The following is a 21,093-nucleotide window of genomic DNA, read 5'->3' as shown; positions in this document are numbered from 1 at the left end:
TTGTTTATTTCCTTCTCTTTTTGTCTTTTTTGTTGCTCTTACACTCTCCTCCAACTCTGCCTCTCCTGTTTTTTTCTTTCTTCCTGCAGAACTCCCTTTAGTATTTCTTGAAGGGCAGGGTTCTTGTTGGTATACTTTTTTAATTTCTGTTTATCTGTGACTATTTTGAACTCTCCATCATTTTTAAATGCTAATTTAGCTGGGTAATGTATTCTTGGTTGGAAATTTTTTTCTTTTAGTACCTTGACTATATCATACCACTGCCTTCTTGCCTCCATTGTTTCAGATGAGAGATCAGCACTTAATCTGATGGAGCCTCCCTTGTATGTGATGGTTCTCTTTTCTCTTGCTGCTTTTAGAATTTTCTCTTTGTCTTGAGCATTGGATAATTTGACAACTATATGTCTTGGGGTAGGCCCTGTTGGGATTTACGGTGTTTGGGGTGCATTGTGCTTCCTGGACATGTACATCCATCTCTCTCAGTAGATTTGGGAATTTTTCAGCCATTATTTCCTCCAACACTCCTTCTGTCCCCTTTCCCTTCTCTTCTCCTTCTGGGATGCCTATAATATGTATGTTTGTGTGTTTTGCATTGTCATTCAGGTCCCTAAGTCCCAGATTGATTTTGTCTGTCTTTTTATTGATGAGTTCTATTATCTGTTTGGTTTCCGATGTACCTTCTTCCATGCCACTAATTCTCTCCTCTGCCTCTTCTAATCTGCCGCTATTTGCTGAGTGTATTTTTTATTTCTTGAACTGTGGTGTTCATTACCATCATATCTGTTATCTTTTTGTGTATGTCTGCAATTTCTTCTGTATTCTTTTCAAGTGTTTTCTTCATATTGTTAATGTCTTCCTTTACTTCATTAGTTTGGTCTCTAATATATGTTTTGAGATCTTTAATTACTTGTCTGATGTTCTGCTCCTCTTCCTGGTTTTTAGTTTGTTCATTGGATTCGGCCTTGTTTTTCTGATTATTGGTTTGGTTTTTAGTTTTTTTGTTGCTGTCTGGTCATCATTTTATCTTGATGGGTTTAATCTGTTCCTTAGCTTCTTTGTCTAGTCTTGGGGATTAATTAGTTGTCGTTCATGTGTAAGTGTTATGTCTTCTCTTTGTCACTTTGTTCTTCTTACTCTATTTTCTTTTTGCTAGCTAAGTTCACTTGAAGGAAAATATTAGGGCCAGGGGAAGCAAAATGAGTAAGAAAAGAAAATGTATAAAGTAGTATTGGTAGTAAATGTTAACCAAGAAACAATGTGAGATCTAGGAGAATGGATATTAGACTCATGTAAGTCGTGTAGAGTTATAGCAGTAAGTAGAGTACCTGTAATGAGACAGTCAACTGAATATGGGGAGGAATATAGTATGAATTAAAAGGCCAGTGTTTTCATGAGAGAGAGAAAGAGAAAAGAAGGACAATAATATCAAAAGTGGATAAAAGACAGAAAACAGAACAAAGGTATTAGAAATAAAAAGTCAGACAATTTGGGGGCCAAAGAAAGGGAGGTGGAATGTAAGAGAAACAGTAGATGATGGAGGATAGAAAGATGTAGGGGAAAAGAAATAGTGTAGGTGGCCAAAATCAATACACACAGAAAAAAGGAAATGGAGGATGAGAAAACACAGCAAATGTGAAGTGCTCCCTGCAGCACCTATTATATAAAGAAAATAAAAAAGAAGGAAAAGGAAAAAAAAAGAGAAAATAAAAAGGGGGACAAAGAAAAGGGGGGAAACAAGGAAGAGAAAGAAAAAGAGAAAGAAACTAAATAAATGAAAAAGGACCTTGGGGGATAAAACGGGAGACACGACCAGGAGACAATGCAATAGTAGCAACCACAACCAAAAAAAAAAAAAAAAGAAACAACGTTTCAAGCTAGGAATCCTCTTTGCAGTTAAATAAAATGCTTAGGGATCTGACCTTCTTCCTTTCTCCCTTCCTCACTTCTCTCTCTCCCAGGGCAGCAGGAAAGCTTCGTGAGAAGTCTGGTAGGAGATTCAAGTGGGCCCTTGTTGAACCAACTCAACACAGAAGACTATGACTCTTTATTTCCAGTGTGAGAGCACCTACACCTCACCAGAAACCCCAAATATGCTATTGGAAGCTCGGATAACACGTCCTCCAGTCCCTCCCCCTTAGGTGTGCTAGGGGAGATCTAATTGATTTTCTTACTCCACCTTCTCCCAGACCAAATTTCCTATCCCAGGATGTTTAGGTAAATTGGGCTTCTTCAGCAGATTTGCCTTTCCTTTCTTCCCAGACTCTCCCCAGTTCAGCTGGTATACTCCTTCAAGCTCAAGGAGAAAAAAAAACAAAAACAAAAACCGTGTAGGGCTAGGGTAATCAAGGACCTCAGATGGACTTCAGGGCGCGGTGGATTCGGGAATGGGAAGTCCGTGATATTGCAGACTCAAGGTGTGTGAGTCTCTGGAGCATGAGCTACCAGGGTTTAGGGGATACAGACCTGGGAACCACGCATCCGGTTAACACAGGGTTTGGGAACACTGCAGCACAACAAAGATTTCAGGGATCGCTGCAGCCGGACCGCCAGCCCTAGGAGGAGGGGTTCTGCCCACAACTTCTGACCTCCATGTAAGAAACCGAAAATTCTACCTCTTGCAAGAGTTAGAATCTCTTCTGTCACTGTCTCACCAAATCAATGTCCAGACACCTCCTGCCCTGCAAGCACCCAAAACAGTAGAACTCTGACCTACTCAGCCGCTTCTTTGCAGGAGAGATTATGAGATGCACTCACTCAGACGCCTGCCCCCAATCCTCGTCATGTCCTTTTAATCTGGAACCATTCCTTGATTTTCCTTTGACTTTTATACCCTTAAGGATTACAGAGCAGTTGTTTTGCAGAATGTTCCTCAGTTTGGATTTGAGTGTTTTTTCCTCATGATTAGATTCAAGTTAAGAACAGTTGGCAGGAATAGCAGAAAAAGGATGCTGTGTTTTTCAAGTTGCATGCTATCAGGTGGTGTGTGATTTCAGTTTGCCCCATGACTGATGAAGTTCACATTGAGCCCTTGATTAAGCTTGTGGCTACCAGCCCTTTTCTCGTTTTTTAAAATTTAAAATGAGCAAGTCTTTAGGGCAATACCTTGAAACTGTCTGCGGGAATGCCCTCCTTAGCCACCTGAGGCTGTGCATCCCCATAGACACTCTGCACCTGTGCTGGGTTATCTCTGCACATGGACACTTTCCTCACCCTATTTGGGCTCTGGCCTACCACTAAGGACCACCATGGATCCCTGCTTATCCTGTTCTGCCCCACTGCTGGCTTTAGGACTGAAATTTTCAGGAAGAGAAAGGGAAGCAGAAGAGAATAGGTGTTATTTAAGATCACTTCCAAACCCAGCGTTTCATGATAGATTAATTTGGTTAAATATTTGCAAGTTTATGCTCAGAAAATGGGGTAGAAATGAGATCTCTAGGACAAATGTCTGTGCTTGAAATAATCACTAAGACCAGGCTCAAGTGTGGTACTGAGTAGCTTGGACTAGGGCTACATGTACCACACTGGGGAGTCTGGCCAGAAGCACAAGATCAGAAGGTGGGCAGAGAAGTCAGGGGATGCTTACCCACAGACCCCAGAAAAGGGAGGGTGATGATAATGCATGGCCAGAAGGCATGCCCATTGGAGGAGTCAGGGTAAAAACGGCAAGTACATAACAACTAACCAGTCAATGTCTTAGTGTAAGTTAGGGAGATTAGTGATCTTCCATATTTTGGAAATAATTCATTTCGTCTAAGTAATGTGCTGCTGACCCAGGAATGGATGTTATGCTGTTATGCTGCCATCCACTGGTTAAATTTTAAATCCTTGCTTATTAACTAAAATGATTGTATTTTGGTATATTTTCAACATGCAGAGGGCATCAGGATTTTAATTATAGCATTACACATCTTAGATTTTCAATAATGGCAAAATATTTATAAAAAAGTGAAAAAATAAGCCTCATTATTTATAGTAAATTTAAAATTCTCTGACAAAGCCCATTCTAGCTAATGATAGATACCACCATTTGTCATTCATTCCATTTTTTTAAAAGACTTTGTACTACTCAGTGATGCTTAAGACTTAGCTTTTTATTTTCATCTTCCTGATATTGTTCCATTGTTTTCCTCTAAAGTGATGGCAGCATGAAGTAAATGCCCTTAAATTTGACAAGAGGAAGCCTTGCTCTTTCAAGGGCCTCAAATATCATAAATTCCCTCCACCCCCACGCGCACACACACACATACACATTTGCATGCACAGCTTTTTTAAAGAACACTCAATACCCTTATCACTTAGGATCTAGTACCGCTCACACATGAACTGATAACTTTAAATATCTACTCACATTAGTAACTCCATTCAGGCTATGAGAAGATACTTCTCCACATATATCACTTTATATCCTCAAAACAAAAAGTGACTGTGCCTTAATGATATGAAGGAAACATTGCTTGGAATAAGAGGGGTTTGAGCTACAGAAGTACTTAGGGAAGAGCAAAGACAAATTTAACTGACTTATAAATCCTTTCTCAAGAATAACACAAATGCATTCTTCTACTAAGATAATGAAGTACCATTTCTCAATAATACCAGGTATCCAGTCTCTTGCTTTCTGTTGTGTGATGGTTTGAAGCTATATGGATCCCAGAGAAGTATGTTCTTAAAGTTAATCCATTGCTATGGGTGTGGACCTATTGTAAGTAAGATCTTTGGGTGAGTAAGATCTTAAGATATGGTCCACCTCATTCAGAGTAGGTCATAATCCTCTTAGAGGAGTCTTTTATAAGAATGAAATTCATGCAAAGAGAGAGAAAGCCACAGAAGCAAGAAGCTGGAAGCAAGGAAACCCAGAGGAGAAGGGAGAGACCACCATGTGCCTTGCCTTGCAACAGAGGAGTCCAGAATTACCATCAGCCTGTCTTTGGGGAGAAAGCAGTGCCTGATAATGCCTTTGATTGGTATATTTTTCTCAGCCTCAAAACTAAGTTTGTAAGTTAATAAACTCCCATTATTAAAAGCTGACCCATTTCACCGTATCTGCATGTCAGCAGCCTAACAATCCAGAACATTTTGCATAACAATTAGTGACTCAGGAGATAGTTACAAATTAAGACAATATTCCCAATAGTTGCACATGGAGGCTGAGAAATATTTTGCAACATTAAGCAATTTATTTTACACTTAAATTTATATTTATGTAGTTCTAGTCATAACATGATTAAAGTGTGATAAAAATTCTTTATATTGGTACACAGGTGGTCCTTGAAAGACAGAATTGTTTATCATTTTATTTATATGAACAAATTTTAATAATGTTCAATAATAAGTAATATTTCCAAATTAAAATTTTTTCATGTAATCTTTATTTAAATATTTTTGTTTAAAATTTCGTATTCACTAATTATATTAATAATATACATTTTCTCTTTCAAGTTTGGTAGATAATTTGGACTATTTTATTATTTCAAAACTAATTTTAAATTTTTAACATTTACATTTTTTGGTAAAAATATATTCAAAATGTCTATGCTTTGAATATAATTATATCTTATTTTTAATCTTTTAGATCGGGGTCAGCAAGCTTTTTTCTTGTAAAGGACCATATAGTAAATATTTAAGGCTTTGCAGACCATATAGAATCTATCACAACCAATCAAATCTGCGTGAAAGTGCCATAAATAATAATTAAATAAATGAGCATAGTTGTGCTCTAATAAACCTCCCTTTACAAAAATACTTTAGGGAAGGGGATGTGGCTCAAGTGATTGGGCTCCCATCTACCTTAGAGAAGGTCCAGGTTTCGATTCCCAGGGCCTCCTGGTGAAGGCAAACTGGCCCACATGGCGAGCTGGCCCATGTGGAGTGCTAGTCCATGCGGACCTGTGGAGCATGCTGGACTGCGCAGGAGTGCTGACATGCATGTAGTGCTTGGCCCACATGGAGAGCTGGCTCAGCAAGATGATGCAACAAAAAGAGACACAGAGCAGAGACAATAAGAGATGCTACGGACCAGGGAATGTGGCAGCGCAAGAGATTAAACACCTCTATCCCACTCTGGAAGGTCCCAGGATTGGTTCCCAGTGCTGCCAAAAGAGAAGAACAGCAGACACCAAAGAACACACAGCGAATAGACACAGAAATCAGTCAGCAAGCCCAAAAACAATGGGGAAGTGGTAGTAAATATATAAATCTTTTTAAAGAAAAAGAAAACATTTTAGCTCATTAATGTTGAGAACACTTTTACTTCCAGCCATAATGGACAACCAGACTTATCCTCCCACTTTAAACAATGAGAAAACTGAGCAAAATTAATTGAACAATAGTTTTCAGACATTGGACAAGAAGAGAGACAAATAAAGTGAGTCCTATAATTGTCCCAGTTTGTTGCTTTTAGATCTTTTGTTAGGATCAAGTCCAATTGCCCCAGTTTACTGTGTGGAGAGAGTTCCCAGGATTCAGCACAAGGAGGAGGAACCCAAACAGAAACCAATGGTCTCACTGAGTTGGTAAGTCAGAGTTTGGAGTTTAGGGAGGCTGCAGAAGGTAGTTATTGCAGAGCAATATTAGAGAAGAGAAAGTTGCACAGAAAGAGAGGGAGTTACAGAGATCTGGAGAAGGATCTTCTGGGCTATTTAGCTGATTAGTGATCTGAGTGTGCATGTAAAAGAATTACCCAAGATTGGGAAAAAAAACAACAAAAAGGGGCAGGCAGAACTTTCCTCAGGGCTGACACAGGGCTGGGAATATTTTATGTTTGCATTCACCAGAGTGAAAAGACCTCCTAATAAAGGGAGCATTGAGTCAAGTCTCCCAAGGTGTCTAACTATAAGATATTTATGTGAAACCCACTTTAATTACAAAGACATGGATAGATTTAAAGGATGCAAAAAGATATGCCATGCAAACATTAATGAAAAGAAAGCATACATGACTATAATGTCAGATAGTATCTTTATTGCCAGCGATAACAAGATACATTTCATAATAAAGGGGTCAGTTCATAAACAGGAATTAATAATCCTAATGTGGTGTACCTAATAAAAGATTTTCAAAATACATGAAGCAAAAAGTGATAGATTTGAAAGGGGAGATAGACAAATCTAAAAACATTGCTTGAGATTTCAGCACTCCTCTCTTGAAAATTGATAGAATAAATAGTAAATCTGAAAATGCATAGAGAATGGCAACAACTCTATTGACCAACTTGACCTAATTGACGTTTATGGAATGTCCAATCAGCAAAAGACAGAATTCACATTCTTTTTTACTTTACATAGAACATTCTTGAAGTTAAACCACATTCTGAGCCATAAAATAAGTCTCAATAAATTTAAAAGGTTTGAAATTAGGGAAGCGGATGTGACTCAAGTGATAAGGCCTCCGCCTACCATATGGGAGGAACTGTGTTCGATCCCTGGGGCTTCCTGGTGAAAAAGAAGAAGAGAAAGTGTGTCTGTGCAGCAAGCCAGTGCCCGCATGGCAAGCCAAGTGCTTGCATGGTGAGCCAAGTGCCCACACAGCAAATTGAGTGCCCACGTGGTGAGCCAAGGGCCCATGTGGGTGCCTGCGTGACAAGCCGAGTGCCTACATGGTGAACTGAGTGCCCACACAAGTGCCCGCATGGTGAGTCGAGTGCCCACACAGTGAGCTGAGTGCCCACATACATGCCCATGTGGTGAGCCAGTGCCGCTGTGGTGAGGCAGTGCCCATGTGGTGAGCCAAGTGCCTGCATGAGTGCCCACATGCCTAGCCAAGTGCCCATACAGCAAGCCTAGCTAGCCTGGGTGGTGAGCCAGTGCCCACGCAAGTGTCACGCAGCAAGATGATGACACAATAAAAGAGAGACAAAGAGGAGAGTCAAGTTGAAGCGCAGCAGAGACAAGGAACTGAGGTGGTGCAATTGACAGGGAACCTCTCTCCACATCATAGGTCCCCAGGATTGAATCCTGGTGAATCCTAGAGGAGAAAGATGAGAAGAAAATACGAAAAGAAATAGATACAGAAGATAACGCAGCAAATGGACACACAGTAAAAACAAAAGGGCGGTGGGGGGAGGGGGAAAAGTAAATGAATTTTTTAAAAAAGGATTAAAATTATACAAAACATATTCTTTTACCAAAGCAGATTTAAGTTAGAGATTTTTTTTTTAAGATTTATTTATTTATTTATTTAATTCCCCCCCCACCCTGGTTGTCTGTTTTCTGTGTCTATTTGCTGCGTCTTGTTTCTTTGTCCGCTTCTGTTGTCGTCAGCGGCACGGGAAGTGTGGGCGGCGCTATTCCTGGGCAGGCTGCACTTTCTTTGCCCTGGGCGGCTCTCCTCACGGGCGCACTCCTTGCGGGTGGGGCTCCCCTACGCGGGGGACACCCCTGCGTGGCAGGGCACTCCTTGCGCGCATCAGCACTGTGCATGGGCCAGCCCCACACGGGTCAAGGAGGCCCAGGGTTTGAACCGCGGACCTCCCATATGGTAGACGGACGCCCTAACCACTGGGCCAAAGTCCGTTTCCCCAAGTTAGAGATTTTAATAACAGAAAGCTATCTGGAAAATCCCCAAATATTTGGATATTAAACAACACACTTTCACAACATTATTGTCAATAGAATGAAAATTATGTGAAAGTCTTGATTGTAGGTCAGAGATCATTCTTATTCAATATAATCACTTCAGATATTCTGAATTTATTCTAATATTTCTGAAGCTTGAAATTAAGAATGTATAGATTTATCTTGAGACCAGGTTGAGATTCTGTTGTCCAGATTGATTAAGCAGAATATTATTGAAACAAGTGTACTCCTTTTGTATATTGTAAATTACCACATGTCTTTCTAGGCACTTGCCAATTACTCTCAATTTCTCTCTCTTAATATCTCTCTCTCAATATCTCTTTTCTCTCTCTCACACACAAACACAACCATCATCATCTCTATCCTCCTTCTTCCTCCTTTTTGTAAAATCCACATTTCTCAATTATGATATTTAAAACAGTATCCTTGCAGTGCCATGCAGGTCATAGGATATTTCAAAAATATTATTGGAGTTGCTGCCACTATAAAAATTATTCAGATATAAAGAGCCCATGCCATTCCAGAACCCCAGAGAAACTCATCCTCAAAAGAGTCACAAGTAGATAAACTTGTCCAAGTTTTAATTCACATCTTTCAATTATACCTGTAAAAATATTAAAAATATTTTACTCTATCTATGAATCCTCAGGAAGAATGTGGCTGATTTTGCTAGTCATTTGTTAAATGAAAGAGAGCTAATATATTTTAGTTTTTTACCACATTTTAGGCACACATTAGATTTTCATTTATAATATTTTTATCTGCTAACCCTCGAACATGGTTTATGAGTTAGATTTTAGAGATGAACAAACTGAGGAGAGAGATGAAGTAAGTAACTTGCTCAAAGCCACATAACCAGTAAGTGGTAGAGAGAAGATTTCACACCCAGTCTGTGTGACACCAGAATCCAGATTCTAAAATTTGGATTACAGAATACAACATATTTTCTTCTTTTCTCTGTCCCTTGGTTAAGCACTTGGCTTTTCCTCCAGCCAGCTACAGAGAAGAGTTTCCTTTAGTGACTAGGGCATTTGGCGAGTACTGGTTCCCTTACATAGTTTAAAAAAGTGAATTGAAGTATCCAGACATTTGTCTGCCAGCCATACTCTGTGGCCTCCGTAGAGGAATGCTGTGTGCAGGTAGATATTAAATAACTAGCAACTCTGATGAAATTTTTAGGAAATTTTTGAGCAATTTAAGTCTTATGATTTTTCAAATAGAATATGCTTTGCACATCAATATCTAGTGCAAACTACATGTAGTTTAGATGTTAAGTTTGTAGTCATGGACACAAGGTTTAACATGATAAATTCTATCACCTTTGAACAAGAATTGTCTGTCTTATCACTAGGTGTGAGGTTATCTTTTCTTCCCAACTCCCACTCCTTGACAATGCCTTACAGTGTGTTTACCTTGTTAGCTCAGGTAAGAGATTTCTGTAGTTTCTAAGTCTAATTGAAAGTGCAAATTATACAACACTCATAATATTAGAGACTTCTGATGAATGCAATTGAACTTAGCAAAGGAAGAGAACTCTCCAGTTAGCATGCCATTTCAGTTTATTTCAACTTACTAATACCAAACTAACAGACTGATGCCAACATAGAGCTCTGAGCTATATATGATGAAATTGTACATGTTTACAAAATGTCTGTTTTCAACACTTAGGATTTTACTAGCCAACTGCCTGAAGAGAAATGGTAAAAGATAAGATTCAAAATCTTGTATTACTTCTGGTCAAGCTTACTAATTCACTCCAAGTTAACAAATGTTTATTAAGCATCTACTATACTTACATAGACAATAAAAAGATGAGTGTTTATTCTACACCGTGAAGAGGCTTTTAATATTGGGTAGTTGTGAGACAGGTAAATAAATAGCCAAATATTTGGCAGAACATGAAAGGTGTCTTAAAGAAGGTACAAAGAATTGTAGGGATCCAGAGGAGAGGTTATATATAGGTCCTTGGGGGAGATTTGGACTGGAAGGGCAAGTAATCCTTGTTCAGACAGGTACTGGGGGGAGGGAGACAACAGATAAAGTATCATCAATAACACACACACACACATACACACTAGCTGTATTAAAGGAATAGTGAACCATTTACTTCATCTGGAGTTCAGATGCCCTTATACCAGCTTTAGAGCAACAGTGGAGATAAGAATGGGAAGGTGGATTTGGGGCCATATTCTGGAACACTTAGAATGTAGAACTGGTTATTTGTTATTCAAAAGGCATTATTGATGTAAAGATACTCAACATTGGTTTACCATAGTTATTGGTTATCCTCGAGAATGTGGACCAACTGCCCCTACTCTCTTCACTCTTCTACATATAATTTTATCATTTATAATTGTATAGCATTCATTATATGGATGCATCAATATTAATCAAACCATTCTCCTATTGTTGGACCTATAGGTTGTTTCTAATGTTTTACCATAGCAATAATGTTATAACAAATTTCTTTTGCTATTTTTTTCTGTTTCAAATTACAATAGGCAAGGATCCCTTATTTCACTCCTTGGATAATATATAACAATTTAAGTTTGTTGATACATATTTAAAAATTAATTTGCTCAACATTTATGCCAAACTACATTTCAACTTGCCCTTAAAGTTTTAAATTTGTAAACTTTTATGGATTGTATTCTTTGCCTCTTATTGGTACTGCTTAACCTCTGATAAATATTATTCCATAAGACACTTGTTTTTCAAAGCTTAATCTCAATAAAAAACACTTTAATATGCTTGACTAAATATTTAGAAAGCCCATTGTGTTGAGTGAGACTTTGTGTGTAATAAATAGAGTAATAGAAATCGTTTTGGATGACTGCTCTATAATTGTCTCAAGGGAAACATACAGTGAAACAAATTCATTTAGTTAGTTCCTCAAACAGCTAACACAATGAAAAGTGGACAAAATGTCCCATGATCAACATGAAAAGTTTAAAACAGAAAAGGTTAAAGTGTAAAGTTGGAGAAGCGACAGCATTAGAAAACAAAAACAACAAAAGAGAACACCTTTCAGAATAACCTACGAGTTCACCAAAGTTGGAGTTCTGTTTACAAAATCCGAACAAAGAGAAGTAGCGTATTGGACCTTTACCATGATTAATAAGCACTTCTTTGAAATTGTGTTGGTGCTGCTGGCCTCTTCCACCCTCTTCTCCCTGGAACTGAAATTGGTTCTCTTTCAGCAAAGACAAGTGAATAGAGAGAGTTTAAAACTCTTGAATAAATTGCACACTTCAATTCAGCAGTGTCTACCACACAGGAAAAACTTTCTGCTTCCCCAGGAGTCTATGAATCCTTACCAGTACCAGAAGGGACACGCAGTGGCCATTCTTCATGAGATGCTTCAGCAGATCTTCAACCTCTTCAGGGAAAAGTTGTCTTTAGCCATTTGGGAGGAAAGCCAGGTGGAGAAGTTCCTCATTGAGCTTCATCAACAGTTGGAACACCTAGAGGCACTCATAAGACAGGAACCAGAGCTGAAAAGTGACACCTTGGATAGTGAGACTTTCAGATTGCAGGTTAAAACATACTTTCGAAGGATCCGTGACTACCTGGAAAACCAAGAATACAGCAGCTGTGCCTGGACCATTGTCCACGTAGAAATCAACCGGTGCCTGTTTTTGTTTACAGACTCACAGGAAAGCTGAGCCAACAAGGAATGGACTCTTGAAGGAGGGAAAGCAAGAGCTGACTGCTGGCTCTTAAAGTATAGGGTAGGTGGAGGGGTGAGAGAGCTTCTCCAGACTCTATTGTTTCTTTTTGACGTAAGATAATAGTATTGCTTTTGTTATGTGTATGTATATTTATCTGTGTTTGAAGATTATGCATAGTGACCATAATTATTTTTGTTTTATAATGTCACTTTATGTTTTCTATTTTAAGTTGTATATGAGTTAAAATTGATTCATTAATATTTCATAATTGGTTCTTCAAAAGGGTATATTTTCATATGCTAGCCAGGTAGATATAGTGAAATATATCTCAAGTGTAAATACTACTTTCCTTAACATGGAGCACTCATTCCAGTGATTTTCCTCCTTGCCAGTTTTTGGTAGAAACAAAGAAAAATGCTAGCAATAATTTGCTTTCCAAAATATCATTACTTTAACTATTTTAGTCATAGGTGACGCGATAGAACTATGACCAAAGGACATGAACTGTTTTCAAGGGGAAAAAAAAATACCTGAAAAGGGAATCAACCTCACTTATAATAATAAAAATATAAATTAAAACTAAAAAAGATGCCATTTATAACCTATCAGATAGGTAAAAGCCATAAGTATAATTAAAAACAAAAAACAAAAAGAAAACATCAACCCTTGTCAAGGCTTTGAGGAGGGATGCTTTTATAATTTTCCAGAGCACTGAAAACTGATACAATCACTGTGGAGGTAATTTGATGATATCTCTCAAAATTACATATGCATGTAGCTTTGCTCCATCAGTTCTAGGTCTGAAATTGTATCCTATAGAAATACTTGCATGTGTATGAAATGACTTTTGTGCAGTGTTATTCTCGCAGCATTATTTATAATATCAAAAGATAGGAAACTACCAAATTTCTAATTAGAGTACAGTTAGTATATATTCAAAGAAACGCTATTCACTGAAGAAAGGAAGGAGAGCAGTCCTCTTCCTGTACTGAAAAAAAAAGTAAAAAGAGGCAAGATGCAGAACAGTGTGTATAAAATGCTATATTTGGGGGGAAATGTGAAAAAAATATATTTATGCTTGCTTGTATATTAATAAATAAGAAATATATAAGAACTGATTACAAAAAGTAATCTATATTTGGTGGGAGGGGTGACTGAGGGATGAGGACAGGGTTGGGAAAGATTTTACTGCATATTTTTATATGTTAATTTTTGAATCATGTATATGTTACAAATTGAAATAATAAATTAAATGTATTTAAACAGTCTCTGTTTTCAGAAATATTAGTAAGGGAGTCTTGCTGGTGAAAGGAGATGTTGGGTGGAAGTTATAAGAACCTCTGATAAATATTCCATAAGACACTTGGTGGGGATGACTGATGGGTCAAGGGTTGAAAGAAAAGTGTCTATGCCAGGAATGCAGGTCCCTGCTTCTGGAAGATGTTGGCAATACAGGTGTTTCAGCTCTTCCAGCCAGGAGCTCTCAGAAATCACCATGGGACAAAATGCTGACCAGCAGAATTGAAGTTCACTGAGTGACTTTCCCACATTTGCCCAGCGATGGCATAGGAGAGCCATTGCCCAAAGTCTGGTTCTAGTTCTATGACTTTATGTCATGTGCTGCTTCAATTCATCCTATACTTCAAGCTGAAAGTGATTTTTTTTAATGTAGAAGTTTGCTGAGGAATAAAATAAATTCCAGTTCAGTTTAATTAGTGTGTCAGCCAGTGCTTCCGGATTTGGTTTAAAAGGGAGGAGTAGAAGCAGCAAGTGAAGCAGGATCACCTGGGAGAGTGAAAGGGGACATGGTAGCAGAGGGCTGGCAGTCAAAAGGAAGTCGGCCAACACTCTGCAGAATTCACAAGGAGGTAGTAAAATGGAGGGAGAAGAAATATTTGCCACACTCAACCACGAATATGAGTCTGCTTTTCGTGGTCTGTATAATTTTTCGTTTGTTCTTCCTTAAATCAGGAACTGTTCAGAAACAAAACCTTTGTATAACACATTATTCAATTATCAAGTCAACCTAGCAAGATAGTTTCTATATTACCTCCTTTGCCAGGTGAGGAAAACAAGGTTTTAAATATGAAGTAACTTGTACAAAGAGACGCAGCAAGCCACAGAACTAGCAAATGCCAGAGTAGAGATTCCATCCTTAGTCTACATGCCTTGATAGCCTGAATGCCACAAACAAACAATAGCATGTAGCATCCCTGCAAAATAATAATCATAATGATAACGATTATAAAAGTAAGGTGGGTGGGAGGCAGGGAGGAGAATTTTGCTTCTGGTTTCCTTACTCAAATTCACAACATTCTCTGCCGTCCTGAATTAAGGAAAAGGCATTTTTCTCCTCTGGACATTTCTAAGAACTGAGAGGAATAGAATAGAGGAGCTGTCAAGTGAAAACATAGCAGGTAAACATCCATATTTAGAGGCTAAAACCAATTCTTCATATGCTAATATTTTCCCAAACATTTAGCTTCATTGAGTTGACGTTCTGCATGTGCCTAGCAAAAAGTAAATGTTGTTTAGTTTTAAATATATTTGCCTTTATAACTTTAAAACTGGAATTCTAAACTAGAATCAGTAAACCAAACCAAAAGAGAAATAGACTCTAATACTTGCTGCTTATGTGCTATAGGTCAACATTTGAAAAAAAAGTACATTATTATGCCAAGGATGGTCTTGTCAGTACATGGGGGATAAAATGAGACCTTCCACAAATCATTAAAAATGGAAGTAAAAAAGAAAATCTTCAGGAGAATTGAACCATAAAATAAACACTGACTTAATCAGAGCAAAACTATGCAAAATCTGTATCACTTTTTTTTTTTAAAAGATTTATTTATTTATTTAATTTCCCCCCCTCCCCTGGTTGTCTGTTCTTGGTGTCTATTTGCTGCGTCTTGTTTCTTTGTCCGCTTCTGTTGTCGTCAGCGGCGCGGGAAGTGTGGGCGGCGCCATTCCTGGGCAGGCTGCTCTTTCTTTTCACGCTGGGCGGCTTTCCTCACGGGCACACTCCTTGTGCGTGGGGCTCCCCCACGCGGGGGACACCTTTGCGTGGCACGGCACTCCTTGCGGGCATCAGCACTGCGCATGGCCAGCTCCACACGGGTCAAGGAGGCCCGGGGTTTGAACCGCGGACCTCCCATGTGGTAGACGGACGCCCTAACCACTGGGCCAAAGTCCGTTTCCCTGTATCACTTTTTTAAAAGAGTTACTTCCAGTCTAGCAAAATTTTATTATAACTAATTATCCATAGACACATGGAAAACAAGGCTCATAGATAAGCAGCATATGGCCACACACTATCCAAAGGAGAGAACTGTATAGCCAGTGGATTTCTAACACCCTGGCCCTTGTGACAGTCACATTTCTCATTGGATTCTGGTTGGACTTTAGTCCCTGGGAGTGGGATTGCTCTCTCTTTCTCTGAGGGACAGATGTTCTCTTCAAGCATGGACCAAGTCTGCAAGAGGAGGGACTAGTTCCCAGGCCGAGGTGAGGAAGCTTGTTCTTTCTACGCAAGCAGTGTTCCTCCCAGTCTGCCCACCCACTGTTACGCATTCCATCGAGAAAGTGTGGGTCTAAATTTATTTGGTGACTGTTTTTCAGCCTTAATCTCTTATTCCCTGCTATCTACACTGCAAAATCTGCTTTTCTCTTAAATTCAAACAATAGAAAATTCAGAGCTTCAGTATAACATAGCTATGAAGTTACTCCCCCAATATGGATAAGACAGCATGCATTTGAGGATTCACTACGAGATAATTCCTTTTTTCCACAATATTGATGTTGCCCAAGGCTTAGTCCCCAGCTTTCTTCTTATTTGATACATTTTCCACAGACAATCTTATACACCTATGACATCAACTCCCACAAATGCAAAGATGACACCAATATTTATGTAACTAGTACAAGCTTGCCACTTGAACCTGACAAAAGAAAAACTTTTCATGCAATTTAGGATCTCACAGCTTTATTGAGTGATTCATGAATTGGGCAGCATCCCATTCAGAAAGTAGAAGGGAGCTCCACTGAGGGTGTGGACTGCAGAACTTCGTATAGGGCGAATGCGGAAGTGAGTGAGGAAATGTTCCGATTGGCTGACATTAAGTTTCCGTTTTACTTAGGGAGTCTTACAAAATGGGGAACAGGTGGTTATGAATGAAGAAGTTAGTTGGCAGAGGAATGGGAAATTTAGCTGGTGATGATAAAGATCTGCCTCTATTTTAAATTTGGTCCTCTGGCATTTGCAGGAAATGGAAACTTGCTGAAGTTATTTTGCTTTGCTGTTGTGGGGTTTAGCCTGGGTGTCTTCATATTGAATTTTTAAATATATTTTTATTAGAGAAGTTGTGAACTTATAAAACAGTCATGCACATGTGTGGAATTCCCATACAACACCCCTTCACCAACACACTACATTATTATGGAACATTTCTCACAGATTATGAGCCACATTCACTTCCCTAGGTCTTTTTAAAATTTCTTTTAGCAATACATTTTAGTTTTCTGAATACAAGTGCTTTATGTCCTTGGTTAAGTTTATTCCTAAATATCTGATTCTTTCAGTTGGTATTATAAATGGGATTTTTCCCTGACTTCCTCCTCAGATTGTGCATTACTAATGTATAAAAACACTACTGATTTTTGCATATTAGTCTTGAATCCTGCCACTCTGCTGAAATCGTTTATTCATTCTAGCAGCTTTGGTGTAGATTATTGAGGACTTTCTAGGTATAAGATTACATCTGTGAATAGTGAAAGTTTTACCTCTTCTTTTCTGTTTTAGATGCCTTTTATTTCTTTTTCTTGCCTGATTGCTCTAGCTAGAACCTCTAGCAATATAATGAATAACAGAGATAGTGGGCATCCTTGTCTTGTTCCTGATCTCAACAGGAAAGTTTTCAGTCTTTCACCATGGAGGTATGATGTTAGCAGTGAGTTTTTCATATATGGCCTTTATCATGTTGAGAAAGTTCCCTTTGATTCCTATCTTTTATAGTATTTTTTATCAAGAAAGGATGCTGTATTTTGTCAAATGCCTCTTCTGTGTCAATTGATAAGATCATATGATTTTTATTCTTTGATTTATTGATGTAGTATATTACACTGATTGATTTTCTTGTGTCGAACCACCCTTGCATGCCTGGTATAAAAACCATTTGATCATGATGAATAATTCTTTTAACGAGTTGTTGGATTTAATTAGCAAGAATTTTGTTGAGGATTTTTGCATCCATAATAATTAGGGAAATGAGTCTGTAATTTTCTTTTTTCATAATATCTTTATCTGGCTGTGGTATTAGTGTAATATTGGCTTCATAGAATGAATTTGGTAGTATTCCTTCTTGTTCAATTTTTTTGAAGAATTTGAGTAAGATTGATATTATTTTTTTAAGATTTATTTATTTATTTATTTCTCTCCCCTCCGCCCCCCTCAGTTGTCTGCTCTCTGTGTCCATTCACTGTGCGTTCTTCTGTGACCGCTTCTATCCTTATCAGTGGCACCAGGAATCTGTGTTTCTTTTTGTTGCGTCGTGTTGTGTCAGCCTTCCATGTGTGTGGTGCCATTTGTGGGCAGGCTGCACTTTCTTGTGCTGGGTGGCTGTCCTTATGGGGCACACTCCTTGCATGTGGGGCTCCCCTACATGGGGGACACCCCTGTGTGGCATGGCACTCCTTACACGCATCAGCACTGCTTATGGGCCAGCTCCACACGGGTCAAGGAGACCCGGGGTTTGAACCACAGACCTCCCATGTGATAGGCAGAGGCTCTATCCATTGGGCCAAGTCCACTTCCCAAGACTGATATTAAATCTTTGAATGCTTGGTAGAACTCACCTGTGAAACCATTTGGTCCTGTGCTTTTCATTTTGGGTTGTTGTTTATTTTAATATTTTTACTTGTGGGGTCTTCTATTTCTTCTAGGATAAGTATATGTTGATCCTATGTTGCTAGGAATTTTTCCATGTCATCTACATTGTTTACTTTGTTGACATGCAGTTGTTCATAATATCCTCTTATGTTCACGGTTATTTCCATGGGGTAGGTAGTAATGTCCCCATTTTCATTTTCTATATTATTTATTTGCATCTGTCTTTTTCCTTTGTCAGTCTGGCTAAGATTTGTCAATTTTGTTAATCTTCTCCAAGAAACAGCTTTTGATTTTGTTAATTTTCTCTATTGTTTTTTGTTCTCAATCTCATTTATTTCTGCTCTGATCTTTCTTATTTCATGCCCTCTGCTTGATTTGGGAATAGTTTATTGTTCTTTTTCTAGTTCCTCCAGCTGGGTAGTTAGGTTATTGATTTTTGCTCTTTCTTCTTTTTTAATATAAGCATTGAGAGTTATAAATTCCCTCTTAGCATCACTTTCACAATATCCTGTTTTCAGTTATCTCAAGGTATTTATTCAGTTTTTACAGCAATTTCTTCTGTCCCACAGGTTATTTATGAGTGTGCTGTTTAATTTCCATATATTTATGAATTTTCCCTTTTTCTGCCTATTGTTGATTTCCAGCTTTATTCCACTATGATCAAAGAAAGTGTTTTGTATAATTTTGATCCTGTTGAATTGATTGAGATCTGATTTGTGATCCAACATATGGTCTATCCTGGAGAAAACCCATGAGCATTTGACAAAAAATGTATCCTGCTATTTGGGGGTACAATATTCTGTATATATCTATTAAGTTTAGTGCGTTTATCATATTATTCAAGCTGTTTCCTTATTTATCCTCTGCCCAGATGTTCTATCCAGTGCTGAGAGTGGTATTTTGAAGTCTCCAACTATTATTGTAGAGACATCTGTTTCACACTTCAGTTTTGCCAGTGTTTGCTTCATGTAATTTGGAACCTCCCGGTTAGGTGCATATACACTTATGATTGTTATTTCTTCCTGGTGAATTGCCCCTTTAATTAATATATACTGTCCTTGTCTCTTATAACAGTTTTGATTTTAAAGTCTATTTCATCTGATATAACAGCTACTCTGGCTTTTTTGTTTTGTTTTGTTTTGTTTTTGCTACTGCTTGCATAGAATATCTTTTTCTAGTCTTTCACTTTCTATCTATTGGTATCCCTGGGTCTAAGGTGAGTCCCTTGTAGACAGCATATAGATGGCTCATATTATCTTATTCATTCAGCCAGTCTGTCTTTTGGTTGGGGAGTTTAATGCATTAACATGCAATGTTATTATTGTAAAGACAGTTCTTACCTCACCAATTTTGACCTTTGGGTTTTATTTGTCATATTTTATTTTCACCATCTTTTTATGCCTTTGTTACTTTTACTTGATATAATCTTCATTTCTAGACTCTCTTCCAAGCCTCTCCTGTCTTTTCTTTTCAGGCTGTAGCACTCTCTTTGGTATTTCCTGCAAAGCCAATCTCTTGGTTAGAAACTCTCTCAGTACCTGCTTATATGTGGATATTCTAAATTCACCTTCATTTTTGAAAGATTGTCTTGCTAGATATAAGATATTTGGCTGGCAATTTTTCTCTTGCACTATCTTAAATATATCATACCACAGCCTTCTTGCCTCCATAGTTTCAGATGTGAATTTAGCACTTAATCTTATTGGGTATGCCTTGTATGTGATGCATCACTTTTCTCTTGCTGCTTTCAGAATTCTGTCTTTGTCTTTGGCATTTGATATTTTGATTAGTATTTTTCTCAAAGTAGGTTTATTCAGATGGAAGTATGTTGTGCTTCTTGGACATGGATGTCTATGTCCTTCAATAGGATTGGGAAATTTTCAACCATTATTTCTTCAAATATTCCTTTTGCCCCTTTTGTCTTCTCCTCTCCTTCTGGGACACCCATAACCCATATGTTTGTATATCTCTTGCCATCATTTAATTCCTTGAGACACTGTTCAATTTTTCCATTATTTTCTTTATTTGTTCTTTTTATATTTGCTTTCAGAGGCCATGTCTTCAGGCTCACTGACCCTTTCTTCTGTCTCCTCTTATCTACTGTTATATGCCTCCAGTATATATTTTTATTTCATTTATCATGTCTTTCATTCCCATAAGATCTGCTGTTTTTGCTTTCAAATTGTTCTTTTTGCTACCCAGTGTCTTCTTAATATCCTTAGTCTCTTTAGCCATCTCATTGAATTTTTTAAGGAGATTTGTTTGAACATCTATGATTAGTTGTTTTAACTCCTTTACATCATCTGGGGGCTTATCTTGTTCCTTTGACTGGGCCATATCTTCCTGTTTCTTGGCATGGGTTGTAATTTTTGTTGACGTCTTGGCACCTAGTGTATTAGTCAGTCAAAGGGGTACTGATGCAAAAGTAATTACATAAACCTCTTGTGCCACTAAGGCATTGAGTCCCCACCCTGGCAAAGGACAGAGCTGGGGGATTTTTATGTTGGAATTTTGATGTTGGATTTTGATGCTGAAGTCTTAAGCTGGAGTCCTGGGAAAAGAGACAGAGCCATTTGCCTGATAGTCTACAGCTGACCTTGTGGAGAGAGGCAAAGCCTAGAGAGCCTCATAGTCTACAGCTGACCTTGTGGAGAAAATAGATGAGCTGATCCCAGAGGAACCCAGGAAGCCTGAACCCTTGCAGACATTGGCAGACATCTTGCTCCAACACGTAAAAGTAGACTTTGGTAAGGGAAGTAACTTATGCTTTATGGCCTGGTATCTGTAAGCTCCTACCCCAGATAAATACCTTTATAAAAACCAACCAATTTCTGTTATTTTGCATCAGCACCCCTTTGGAATAGCTCCCAAGGTAACTTGCACTGCCAGTAAAGGATAAGCACTGGCCTCCATGGTGTGGAGTGCTCTACTCCTGAATCTTCACTGCAGATAGGCAGGCTCCTCCTTC

The 21,093-nt window shown here is 38.3% G+C and overlaps 1 protein-coding gene across 2 annotated transcripts in view; it reads left to right on the top strand.

The window, feature by feature from the left end:
• The first annotated feature begins 11,558 nt into the window (after nt 1–11,558).
• Nucleotides 11,559–21,093, top strand: part of IFNE (interferon epsilon) — a 53,338-nt gene continuing 43,803 nt past the window's right edge. The window contains exon 1 of one of the 2 annotated variants that reach the window (XM_023588119.3): nt 11,559–12,301. In XM_023588119.3, the coding sequence (XP_023443887.1) occupies nt 11,681–12,235 (555 nt within the window). In that variant the 5' untranslated portion in view covers nt 11,559–11,680 and the 3' untranslated portion in view covers nt 12,236–12,301. The remainder of the gene's footprint in view (nt 12,302–21,093) is intronic. The other variant, XM_023588121.3, reaches the window with a different exon arrangement.

Source organism: Dasypus novemcinctus, chromosome 8 (assembly GCF_030445035.2).
Source record: "Dasypus novemcinctus isolate mDasNov1 chromosome 8, mDasNov1.1.hap2, whole genome shotgun sequence".
In the NCBI taxonomy this organism is placed as follows: domain Eukaryota; kingdom Metazoa; phylum Chordata; class Mammalia; order Cingulata; family Dasypodidae; genus Dasypus; species Dasypus novemcinctus.
This window is presented reverse-complemented; position numbering and strand designations above follow the sequence as displayed.